Here is a 12041-nt window from a genome sequence, read left to right on the forward strand (position 1 = left end):
CTCAGCCCCACCTACCTCACAGGGTGTCTGTTGTGGGGAGGGGAAGGGGAAGGCGTTTGTAAGCCGCTCTCCCTTGGGTAGTGAAGGGCGGGGTATAAATCCAATCTCTTCTTCTTCTTTTACCTCACAGGGTGTCTGTTGTGGGGAGGGGAAGGGAAAGGAGTTTGTAAGCCGCTCTGAGACTCCCTTGGGTAGTGACGGGAGGGGTATAAATCCAGTCTCTTCTTCTTCTTCTTTTACCTCACAGGGTGTCTGTTGTGGGGAGGGGAAGGGAAAGGAGTTTGTAAGCTGCTTTGAGACTCCTTTGGGTAGTGAAGGGTGGGGTATAAATCCAATCTCCTCTTTTACCTCACAGGGTGCCTGTTGTGGGGAGGGGAAGGGAAAGGAGTTTGTAAGCCACTCTGAGACTCCCTTGGGTAGTGAAGGGAGGGGTATAAATCCAGTCTCTTCTTCTTTTCTCCTCTTGAAAAATAATGTTCCAATTGGGGAAAAGCCACCACAACCTTAACCTTTAGCAATAAGGCTGATAGACCTTGAGGTTTCCGTTCCTGCCACCTTTTGCGAAAATGTGTTCTTCCCGCCGTGTGACAGACGCCGAAGCTGCTTGTAGTGATGTGACAATACCAACTGCCTCGTTTTCTTGCCAGTGGCCTGCAGTTTAGCTGGCAGAGTGGAGAGGAAATGGCCAACTGGACCGGCAGCCTCAATTTCACGGATGGCAGAGCTCTGAAGAGCGACACTGACCCAGGCACCAGGTACCAAGACTCCCCCCCCCCAGGGGTTGGCAGCGGAGGGGAGGCCCTGGTCACTAGGCTGGGCATGATCTGGGAAGGGGGCCAGGGCTCTGTGGCAGAGCAGGTACTTGTCATGCCCGGGGGCCTACATTCATTCTCTAGTTTGGGGGTCCCCAACAGCATGCCCACCCCCAGGATCCAACCTATTGTTTGTCTAATTAACAACCACCGTGTGGAGCAGACCAGTATTCTTAACCCTGTGTAACCAGATGCTGTGCGTGTGTAGGCAAGGCTGCCTAAGACCGGTTAGTGAGTTTGCAATTTATTTATTTATTTATTTAGAGCCAGTTTGGTGCGATGGTTAAGTGCGCGGACTCTAATCTGGGAGAACCGGGTTTGATTCCCCAGTCCTCCACTTGCAGCTGCTGGATGACCTTGGGCGAGCCGTAGTCTTGTCAGAACTGTTCTTGAAAAAGAGCCGTTTCTGTCAAGAGCTCTCTCAGCCCCACCTACCTCACAGGGTGTCTGTTGTGGGGAGGGGAAGGGAAAGGAGTTTGTAAGCTGCTTTGAGACTCCTTTGGGTAGTGAAGGGTGGGGTATAAATCCAATCTCTTCTTCTTCTTCTTCTACCTCACAGGGTGTCTGTTGTGGGGAGGGGAAGGGAAAGGAGTTTGTAAGCCGCTCTGAGACACCTTTGGGTAGTGAAGGGCAGGGTATAAATCCAATCTCTTCTTCTTCTTCTACCTCACAGGGTGTCTGTTGTGGGGAGGGGAAGGGAAAGGAGTTTGTAAGCCGCTCTGAGACTCCTTTGGGTAGTGAAGGGCAGGGTATAAATCCAATCTCTTCTTCTTCTTCTTCTTCTTCTACATCACAGGGTGTCTGTTGTGGGGAGGGGAAGGGAAAGGAGTTTGTAAGCCGCTCTGAGACTCCTTTGGGTAGTGAAGGGCGGGGTATAAATCCAATCTCCTCTTTTACCTCACAGGGTGCCTGTTGTGGGGAGGGGAAGGGAAAGGAGTTTGTAAACTGCTCTGAGACTCCTTTGGCTTCGGGTCCTCTCCTCTGCCGCCAACTGGAACAGCTCCTTGCCCTCCTCCAAAGGACAGCCTTTCAAATATTGAAAGAGAGCCATCATGTCCCCCCCTCAATCTCCTCTTCTCCAAACTAAACATTCCCAAGGCCCTTAGCCTTTCCTCGTAGGGCTCAGTCTCCAGACTGAGGTTAGATGAAATTCCATGCACACTTCATCAGATACATTGACGTGTGCACGCACACGAACGTTTATACCCAGAATTAAACTTCTTGGCCTTAAAGGTGCCACCGGACTCAAACTCTGTTCGGTGTGGTCTGTCGTCCCGGTTGCACAGCGGGCTTGCATCCTGACATGGGGTCTCTCCCAGGGCCCAGTGCCGGAGCCGTTCCCTGATTGTTTTAGCTCAGGGATCCCCAACCATTTTGAGCCTGCGGGAATTCTGACACAGCTTGGTGGGGGGCAGGAACGAAATGGCTGCGACGAAATGGCTGCCGCAGGAGACGGTGCCATCCGCGAAATGGCTGCTGCAGCTTAACTTCAGTCACACACTGTAGATCCTGCTGCCCAAGCGACATTTTAAAAAAATATATGTACAGCCCAATCAAATCTCCATCAGTGAATCAGAAGCCCTGCTAGGCGAAAACACTTCCTGCCCCCACCTACGTCCTAAAAACTCTTGTTGGGCCCCAGAAAAGGTGTTGGCAGGAGGGACGGTGCCCACGGGCACCCTGTTGGAGACCCTTGTTTTTGCTGCTCAGGGAGTTCACGCTCGACACACTCTTCCTAGTCTTCTTTTGTCCTCGCCGATTCGCCTTTCGTCTTTGAATCCCTTGATCTTTGTCATTCTAGAAAATCATCTGTCTTGCAAGGCGGGGGGGGGAAACAGAATTCCTTTGCAAGGGATGCTGGCTTCTCATCCCTGGCCTCCCCTCCAGTTCTGCTCGTCTTCCGATCGTGCCAGGATTCGAGCGCTTCACGCTGGCAGAGCAAACAAAAAGGCTGCTCTGTGCGGCACAGAACCTTCCGACAGCTGCACAGCGACAGGAATTGTCACTGATGCGAGCGGGAGGGAAGCGAGGCTGCCCCGGAGCAGGCGTTTCCAAACTGAGCCCCGGTCATTGGTTGGTTGGCTTCAGAGCACCAAAGATAGTTTGCGTTTGCCGCAGAAGATCCGAGCAGAGGAGCTGGAGGGGTCCTGGAAGGTCATTTGTTTTCAGCTCATGGTTGGTTGGTTTCTTTGCTGTTAAGTCACAGCTGACTTATGGCGACCCCGTGGGGGTTTCAGGGCAAGAGAGGCTTGGAGATGGTTTGCCAGTTGCCTGCCTCTGCATAACAGCCCTGGGCTTCCTTGGTGGTCTCCAGTGTCCAATCAGAAGCCTTGCCGGGCAAAAGCCCCTCCTCCTCCGATTTAACTCAAAGCACTTGATGAGCACCAGGAAAGGAAAGGTGTTGGCGGGCACTATGGCGCCAGTTTGGTGTGGTGGTTAGGCGCGTGGACTCTAATCTGGGAGAACCGGGTTTGATTCTCCACTTTTCCACATGCAGCTGCTGGTGTGACCTTGGGTCAGTCACAATTTCTTTCAGAGTAGTTCTCGAGAGAGCTCTCTCAGCCCCACCTACCTCAGAGGTTGCCTGTTGTGGGAGCTGAAGGGAAAGGAGATTGTAAACAGCTCTGAGACTCCTTCGGGTACTGAAGGGCGGGGTATAAATCCAATCTGCTCCTCCTCTTCCTCCTCCTCCTCCTTTTCATGGCACCCATAGATGCCACATTGTAGACCCCCAGGCTAGAAGGCTGGACTAAGATTTGGGAGACAATAGCTGTAATCCTTTCTCAGGGCCAAACTACATGTTCAACTTTGTAACAAATCGAGTCCAGGAAATTCAGATAAAGTGTGGTTCACCGCAGCTTTTAAAACACAAAGGATAGCCCGAACAGGCTTGGAACACTGCTGGGGGAGGGGAAGGCCTCCTACCTTCCCTCCCAAGCTCTTTTTCTGTGTCGAAACAGCCCTTCGAGGAAGTTATTTCCTTGTTTTAGCTACTCCAAATGGGAAGTGACTCTCCAAAGCAGGCCCGTATCCACGGTGGGCTTTTGGGGGCTCCGCCCACTTTCTTAAACGGATAGCCCCACAAGAATGTCTCCTGGAAATGCTTTTTCCAATTATTTTAAAACATCTTTCAAAAGGCATGCTCCACTTTAAGCAGAGCGGGGTGCTGTAGTTGACTGATTCCCGCACTGAGCAAGGGGGTTGGAGTAGGTGTCCTCTAGGATCCCTTCCAACTCCACGTCAAGAAACTGGTCTCCTTTCAAAGAGTTTTCCTGCCTAAGTGTTAGCTTTCTTGACTATAGAAGTCATCACCCCTGCCTGTCGGCTTGTTGTCAGGCTTGGGTTGATGGAAGTGATTAACTTGCTGCAGCTGAGAACTGTCATCTAAAGTGGCTGGCTGCTTGCAATTTAGAGATCTACCCCGGTAACAGTTCTCCATTGGCTAAATGGCTTTTCAACCTGCACTGAGAACTTCAGCCCCACTGAGGGGAAAATTGCCCCACAAGCTACAAAATCCTGGCTACGGGCCTGCTCCAAAGTACTGTTTCAGCATAGGAAAACAGTGCGGGCGGGTGAGGTAGGAACCCTTCCATTCCTCTTGGCAGTGTTCTGAGCCCTTTGGGGTTTTCTTTTATTTTTGGGAAGCCATTCCTCATGGCTATGGTGTGGCTGGGACATGGGGGAACCTGAGTTGGCTCTGGGGTTCCTGGACCCAATTCATTAAAACCTGAGTGCGTAGTTTGCTCTAAGCCACGTTGTTCACTGGGTAACCCTGGGTCAAACCACTCAGATTCAGACACCTTTAATGGCATAAGGTAAAGGTAAAGGTTCCCGTGCTTGAAAGCCAGTCGAATCCGACTCTAGGGTTGCGGTGCTCATCTCCGTTTCAAAGCCAAAGAGCCAGCGCCGTCCGAAGACGTTTCCGTGGTCATGTGGCCGGCATGACTAAACACCAAGGCGCACGGAACGCTGTTACCTTCCCACCGAAGTGGTACCTATTTATCTACTTGCAATTTCTTGCTTTCGAACTGCTAGGTTGGCAGGAGCTGGAACTAGAGACAGGAGCTCACCCCGTCTTGCGGCACCCGGGTCTTGAACTGCTGAACTACTGACCATCCACAGCCTGCAGTTCAGCGTCTTAACCACTTGAGCCACCGCAGCTTCACTTTAATGGCATAGTAGTATATAATAAATACATTTAAGAAGATACATTAAATTCCAGTAAGTAAATTTAGACAATAAAATATGTGTATTATGTAAAAAGACTGTATCTAACTGTGGCTGATTCAGCTAAGAATTCTGCAACCATAATTGTAGTATCAGTATTAACATCGTTAAGAAGTTATTGAACATTTTTAAGATTATTAGTAAATAAGTGTGGCCGAAGGGGTAACATTTTCATACGTGAAGATGTGTGCAGCAGGCAGTCCAGAATAATATTGTGAGTATATATGCGAATGTGAAGGACGAAAATTATGTAATTCAAGGTCGAATAATCTTTGTCGAATAGATTGAAAAATCGAGGTTTCGTCCATTTGGAGAAAGTAATCAGTCGAAAACCCTGTTTGATTAATTTTTTCTTCTAGTTTTTAAAACCAGAGGGGAGGGTCAGACCACTCTCTTTCAGTCTAGCCTACCTTGCCAGGTCGTTGTGAGGACAAACTTTTAATTTTTTTTAAAAAATAAACTTTAATGTCAATAAACAGATACAGTAACATATAAAACAATACATGTAACCATTACATTAATAACAGCAGTAGTAAGAACAATGAGAATACAAATGTTTGAATAAAAAGAACACATCATGAGAAGAACCAACCACTGTAAAGGGTATAAATAACACTTTAATTAACCATTGTTATTGTATCTAAGATTGAATTGTAATCATCTTTGGTAGATAAATATACCAAGAAGGGCAACCAAGTTGAAGTAAAATTGGAATCAGTAGAGTCTGAAGTCTTAGAAAAAATAGCATCAGAAAGTTTATCTATAAGGCAAAATTCACATCGTTTCTTTATCCATTCAGAGATGGTGAGTTGTGTATTATTTTTCCAAGATTTGGCAGGGAGAGCCATGTATAGTATACTGAGTGATTAACACATGGAATTCACTGCCACAGTAGGTCGCGGCGGCTACAAGCATGGATGGCTTCAAGAGGGAATTGGATAAGCATATGGAGCAGAGGTCCATCGGTGGCTATTAGCCACAAGGTATAGATAGGAACTCTCAGTCTGGTGCAAGGGATGCTCTGTATTCCTGGTGCTTGGGGGGGGGGGCAACAGCGGGGGGGCTTCTAGTGTCCTTGCCCCACCGCTGGAACTCCTGTTGGCACCTGGTATTTTTGGCCACTGTGTGACAGAGTGTTGATGGCACCTAGTCTTTTTGGCCACTGTGTGTCACAGAGTGCTGGACTGGATGGGCCATTGGCCCGATCCATCATTGGCTTCTCTTATGTTCTCTTAATGAGAATTGATAGGTGGAACTCGAATGGCTCTGCGCAATGACAAATACCAGATCGCCCCCCCCCCCCCTCAAGCAGGTCTCTTATATTGGTTAGAGGAAAGAGCTAAGAGCTCGGACGTTTCTGATTCAGACATTCTCAGAACCACAAATCTATTCGGCGGCCTTCAGAAAAGGCACAGCCCGGCCATCTGTAGCGCGGATCCCATCTGGCCACGCATAACACGGGCCTGAAACGCTCCCAGCTCTTAAGGAAAACACAATTTAAATCATAAATATTATTAGCGGTGGCAGCTGCTTGGCAGGCAATCGCAGGGGATGTTCTAGCCATCGTATCGCGCCCCTGCCAGCCAACTGCTAAATTTCCAATATCAGTCACGGGAGAGCTCTCGTCGACTTGCCAACTCGGGCAACCCGATGCCCCATTTCTTCACCCTTCCCAGCATCCTCTGCTCCGGTGATGTGATGCCCACGGGCGGGAGTGTGCGAGACGATCCTTTTAACCTTCCGTAGTCATCTTGTGAAAAGATATCTTGCTTTCTCAGCATGCCAACGACAAAAACTGCAGCGACCCGGAAGAGCTGAGAGTTCTCCAGCGCATTACAGGACCGAAGACGACTCGGGAACGTAACAAGCTACCTGGGGCCATCGGATTGTTGATCTGGCCGGTGTTATCTAATCTGGCCGGCAGCTGTTCGGGTAGATCTCAGGTCCTGAGACCTGAGACCCCTTGAACTGGAGGGCCTGGATACCAAACCTGCGACGCCTTGCAAGCCAAACACCTGCTCTGCCACAGAGCGACGGCCTCTTCCTGGGAAGCTGCCAGGATGTGGCGAGGCGGGCTCTGCCTCGTGGCTGCGCACGTCTCTCCCCAGAAGGGTCATTCGGATCCGCCTGCTGCCTTTCTCCTTCCTGCATTCTGACTTCACCAGCCATCCCCTCCACCTCCTTAAAGAAGATAAGGTTTTTATACCCTGCTTTTCTCTACCATCAGGGGGGTCTCAAAGCAGCTTTCAATCGACTTTCCCTTCCTCTCCCCACAACAGGCACCTTGTGAAGCAGGCGAGGCTGAGGGACTTCTGAGAGGGCTGGGACTGGCCCAAGGTCCGTGAGGCAGGCGAGGCTGAGGGAGTTCTGAGAGGGCTGGGACTGGCCCAAGGTCACCCAGCAGGCCTCCTGTGTCTCAAAGGGGCTTCCAATCACCATCCCTTCCTCTCCCCCACAGCAGGCACCCTGTGAGGCAGGTGGGGCTGAGAGAGTCCTGAGAGGACGGGGACTGGCCCAGGGTCACCCAGCAGGCCTCCTGTGTCTCAAAGGGGCTCACAATCACCTTCCCTTCCTCTCCCCACAACAGGCACCTTGTGAGGCAGGTGGGGCTGAGAGAGCCCTGAGAGGACTGGGACTGAACCAGGGTCACCCAGCAGGCCTCACATGTCTCAGAGTGGCTAACAATCGCCTTCCCTTCCTCTCCCCACAACAGGCACCTTGTGAGGCAGGTGGGGCAGAGGGAGTTCTGAGAGGACTGGGACTGAACCAAGGTCACCCAGGAAGCCTCCTGTGTCTCAAAGCCGCTCACAATCACCTTCCCTTCCCTGGATTAGACTCACTAGAGAGCCATTAAGCAGTACATAAGAACATAAGAGACGCCAATGTTGGATCAGGCCAATGGCTCATCTAGTCCAGCACTCTGTCACACAGTGGCCAAAAAGACCAGATGCCAACAAGAGGTCCAGCAGTTGGGCCTCCCACTGTTGCGCCCCCCCCCCAAGTACCAGGAATACAGAGCTTTCCTGTCTTTCCTGTCTTTGCCAGATGCATGACAAAAGAAGCACCCAAGTTCTGAATTATAGTTGTTGTTTTTAAAAGGGAGGGGCCATGGCTTAGTGGTAGCATATCTGCTTGGCATGCAGAAAGTCCCCAGTTCAACCCACGGCATCTCCAGTTGAAAGGACCAGGCAGGAGGTGATGGGAAAGACCTCTGCCTGAGACCCTGTAGAAGGCAGCTTCAGTGTGTTCAATACCTTGCAAGATGCTAGAGGCATAAAATACACAGGTTAAGGTGCAGTCAGTTCTGAATTGCTGGTGGGTTTTTTCCCAAGGGAGGAGCCATGGCTTAATGGTAGCATATCTGCTTGCCACGCAGAAGGTCCCAGGTTTGATCCTCAGCATCTCTAGTGAAAAGGACCAGACAGGAGGTGATGGGAAAGACCTCCGCCCGAGACCCTGGAGAGCGGCTGCCAGTCTGAGTAGACAAGACTGACCCTGATAGTCTGATTCAGTAGAAGGCAGCTTCATGCCTGGAGCTTTGGGGAAGGGCCATGGTTCAGTGGTAGAGCCTCTGCTCGGCACGCAGAAGGTCCCAGGTTCAATCCCCGGCACCTCCAGCTGAAAGGACCAGATGGAAGGTAATATGAAAGACCTCTGCCGGAGACCCAGGAGAGCCACTGCCAGTCTGAGTAGACAAGAGTGACTTTGATGGACCCAGCGTCTGATTCAGTATAAGGCAGCTTCGGTGTGTTGCATGTGAGCTATCCCTGAATGTCGCTATTCTTTTTGAGCGGGGCAGGGGGTGGTGGAAAGGAAATTGCACAAAACAGCTGCCGGGCCTTGTCCTTTCGCTGGAGTTGCCTAGAGATGTTTGGTCGGAGAGGACAACCTTTGACACCCTCTGCAAGCCGGTCTGTTTTCGCTTCAGGCTGCAGTGAAACCCTAGTCCCGGACATACCGTGCTATAAGCCTCTTGCTATGGCAGTCACCCAGCGCATGAGGCCTTCAGCTGGGTGACTTTGGTCCGGTCATCAGCATGCAGGGAACGGAATGGCCGTGTTGCAGTGACTAAGACGATGGTTTTGCTTTTGTGCCGCTTTGCGCCTCTGCGTACAGCTCTGGAAGCAGTGGGCAGTACTCTGTGTGTCAAGGTGAGAAGAAAATGGTAGGCAGGTAATTTATATCTACTCCAGAAGGTGGGGTAGGGGTGAGTCATTATCTCGTCGGAGTTCCCCAGGCTATGGACATGCTAATGGAGGAGCTTTCCTGAGGAGGTTCTTTTGTATATTCCCAAGTCCCTCAGCCTTTCCTCACAAGGCTTGGTCTCCAGGCCCCCGATCCTCCTCGTCGCTCTCCTCTGCACCCACTCCATTCTTCACCTGCTCCATTCTGTCCACATCCTTTTTGAAGCGAGGCCTCCAGAACTGCACACAAGACTCCAGGTGCGGCCCGACCAATACGGTGTACAGCGGGACTATCACATCTTGCGATTGGGATGTCCCAAAACACACACCAGGCAGACTGTCCCACTAGTTTCGTGTCCAGATCTGTTTTTGTTAAGTCGAGAATGTCTGCTGTCGGGAATGTCTGCCGTAGGCTCAACCCCATTACTGGGGTAGGGAACGCTGGTCCGGATTCCCAACCGCCACTGCTTGGCTGAATGTCACGTCGCTGCAGTAGGCTGGTGAAGACAAACGGGGAAGGCAGACTTCCTGCCTGCTACCCATTTGGGCTATTTCCGTAGCCGTTTCCGTTCAAGGCCTGGTGCTGCAGCATCAGAGCTCAGAGATGCCAGAACCACACTTTGCAGGGGGGGGAAGACGCTCTGGGAGCTTTTTCCAAGGGCAGGCCAGCCTGCAGCGTCTTGGAAGAGGGAGGCCTTCCCGCACATTGAAAAGCTGTCTCGGCTAGTCAGTTGCGAAGGAAGCGGTGGGCTGGGGAAAAGCCGAAAAAGGAAAGGGTGGCGTGCGTAGCCACATGGCAATTAAACAGTGTTCGTACAACACCCCCTTTGCATGGAGTTAACCAGTGTCGGATCTGGGCAGCGCAGAACCCGGTTGAGCTGAGATCTCTGCCAGTGTTCCCTCTAAGCTGAGTTAGTGTGAGCTGGCTCACGGGTTTTTTTAGCCTCCGCCTCACAGATTTTTGCCTTCGCTCAGGAAGGTGGGCTCCAGAGCAAACTAATTTATGCAGTAGCCAAATTGCTGGCTCGCAACTTTAATGCCGGCAGCTCACAAAGTAGAATTTTTGCTCACAGGACTCTGCATAGAGCAGGGATTGCAGAATGGGAGCTGGATCAGCAAGTGCTGACAGGGCAGGGAAAGCATGTGGTCGCACCGCAGCCAGCTACCCGTGAGCTCAACATAACGGTTAAGGGCCATTCATCCATGAAAAGGAAAACAAAGGAAGCCAGCGAAGGAAAATACGGCTGCAGCCAAGCTAAAGAGCCAGTTTGGTGTGGTGGTTAAGAGCGGCGGATTCTACTCTGGAGAACCGGATTTGATTCCCCCACTCCTCCACGTGCAGCTGCTGGTGTGACCTTCGGTTAGTCACAAGTTCTTTCAGAGCTGTTCTCTCAAGGGCAGTTCTTGAGAGAGCTCTCTCAGGCCCACCTACCTCACAGGGTGTCTGTTGTGGGGAGGGGGAAGGAAAGGGGATTGTAAACCGCTCTGAGACTCAAAGTGAAGGGCAGGGTATAAATCCAATTTCTCCTCCTCCTTCTCCTCTTCTTTACATAAGAACATAAGAGAAGCCAATGTTGGATCAGGCCAATGGCCCATCCAGTCCAACACTCTTGTCACACAGTGGCCAGAAATACCAGGTGCCGTCAGGAGGTCCAGCAGTGGGGCCAGGACACTAGGAGCCCTCCCACTGCTGCCCCCCCCTTCAAGCACCAAGAATACAGAGCATCACTTGCCCCAGAGTCCCTATCTATACCTTCTCCTCCTCCTCCTCCTCCTAATAGCAACGAGTGGCCCTCATCTGTGGATGCCTAAATCTGCAGTTTGGGGCTACACCAGTGCAAAAACAGCTTTTTCTTCAGTGCTTGGAGAACGCCCCCAGGTTTGCAGAAAAATCTGAAATCAACATTAAAATACATAGGAGTGGCTTATATCCCCCACCCCCCGCCCAATACATTTCCAGATCAGAATGGAGCCGCTCCAGCCTGGCCTGACGGTGGATGCCAGCAGCCTCCCTGGGCCTGGCCTCAGCACCAAAGGATGGCAGCCGCCGCTTTTGCCTAGCTGTGGCAGAGGAGGAGAAGAGGAGGCCAGGCTTAGCTGGTGGTGGGGCCTGGAGTCAGGTTTGTCGATGTGGGGGATTTGAGATTCCCTCTCCAGTCCTCCCCACTGAGCTGTAAGGAGGGAATCAGGTGTGGGGAATCAGCAGCAACTGGTGGCAGGCCCATAACTATGGTGGGGCTTTTGGAGGCACCGCCCCCTTTCTTAAAGGAACAGCCCCACAAGTATTTCTCCTGGAAATGCTTTTTGAAATCATTTTAAAAGATTGTTTTAAAGAGATGCGCTCCTTTTTTGTATTTGTGTGTGAATGTGTGTTTGCCTAGACGTCATGGTTGACTTCCGGCGACCGCTTAGTGGGGCTAAGAAGTTTCAGAGAGGTAGCCTGCTATTGCCTGCCTCTGCCTCCCGGCCAGTGTTCCCTCTAAGCTGAGTTAGTGTGAGCTAGCTCACAGTTTTTAGCCTCCGGCTCACACATTTTGGTCTCAGCTCAGGAAGGGATGGCTCCAGAGCAAACTGATTTATAGAGTAGTGAAATTGCTCGCTCACAACTTTAACGCCAGTAGCTCACAAAGTAGAATTTTTGCTCACCAGACTCCACAGCCTAGAGGGAACATTGCTCCCGGCCCTGGTATTCCTTGGAGGTCTCCCATCCAAGTACTTGCCAGGGTCGGCCCTGTGTAGCTTCTGAGATCTGACGAGATGAGGCTTGCCAGGCCTAAAACCAAAGGGGGAAAAATGGGGGGGGGGGGGATATCAACCC

General features: G+C 51.3%; 1 protein-coding gene across 1 annotated transcript in view; it reads left to right on the forward strand.

Annotated features, from left to right (window-relative positions):
- Positions 1 to 639: 639 nt before the first annotated feature.
- Positions 640 to 12041, forward strand: part of ST8SIA5 (ST8 alpha-N-acetyl-neuraminide alpha-2,8-sialyltransferase 5) — a gene marked incomplete at its 5' end in the record, with an annotated part of 43023 nt that continues 31621 nt past the window's right edge. The window contains one exon of the mRNA XM_015414135.1: positions 640 to 755. Within this exon, the coding sequence (XP_015269621.1) occupies positions 640 to 755 (116 nt within the window). The remainder of the gene's footprint in view (positions 756 to 12041) is intronic.

This window comes from Gekko japonicus, unplaced genomic scaffold (assembly GCF_001447785.1).
Source record: "Gekko japonicus isolate JY-2015 unplaced genomic scaffold, Gekko_japonicus_V1.1 scaffold4480, whole genome shotgun sequence".
NCBI classification, from domain to species: Eukaryota; Metazoa; Chordata; class Lepidosauria; order Squamata; family Gekkonidae; genus Gekko; species Gekko japonicus.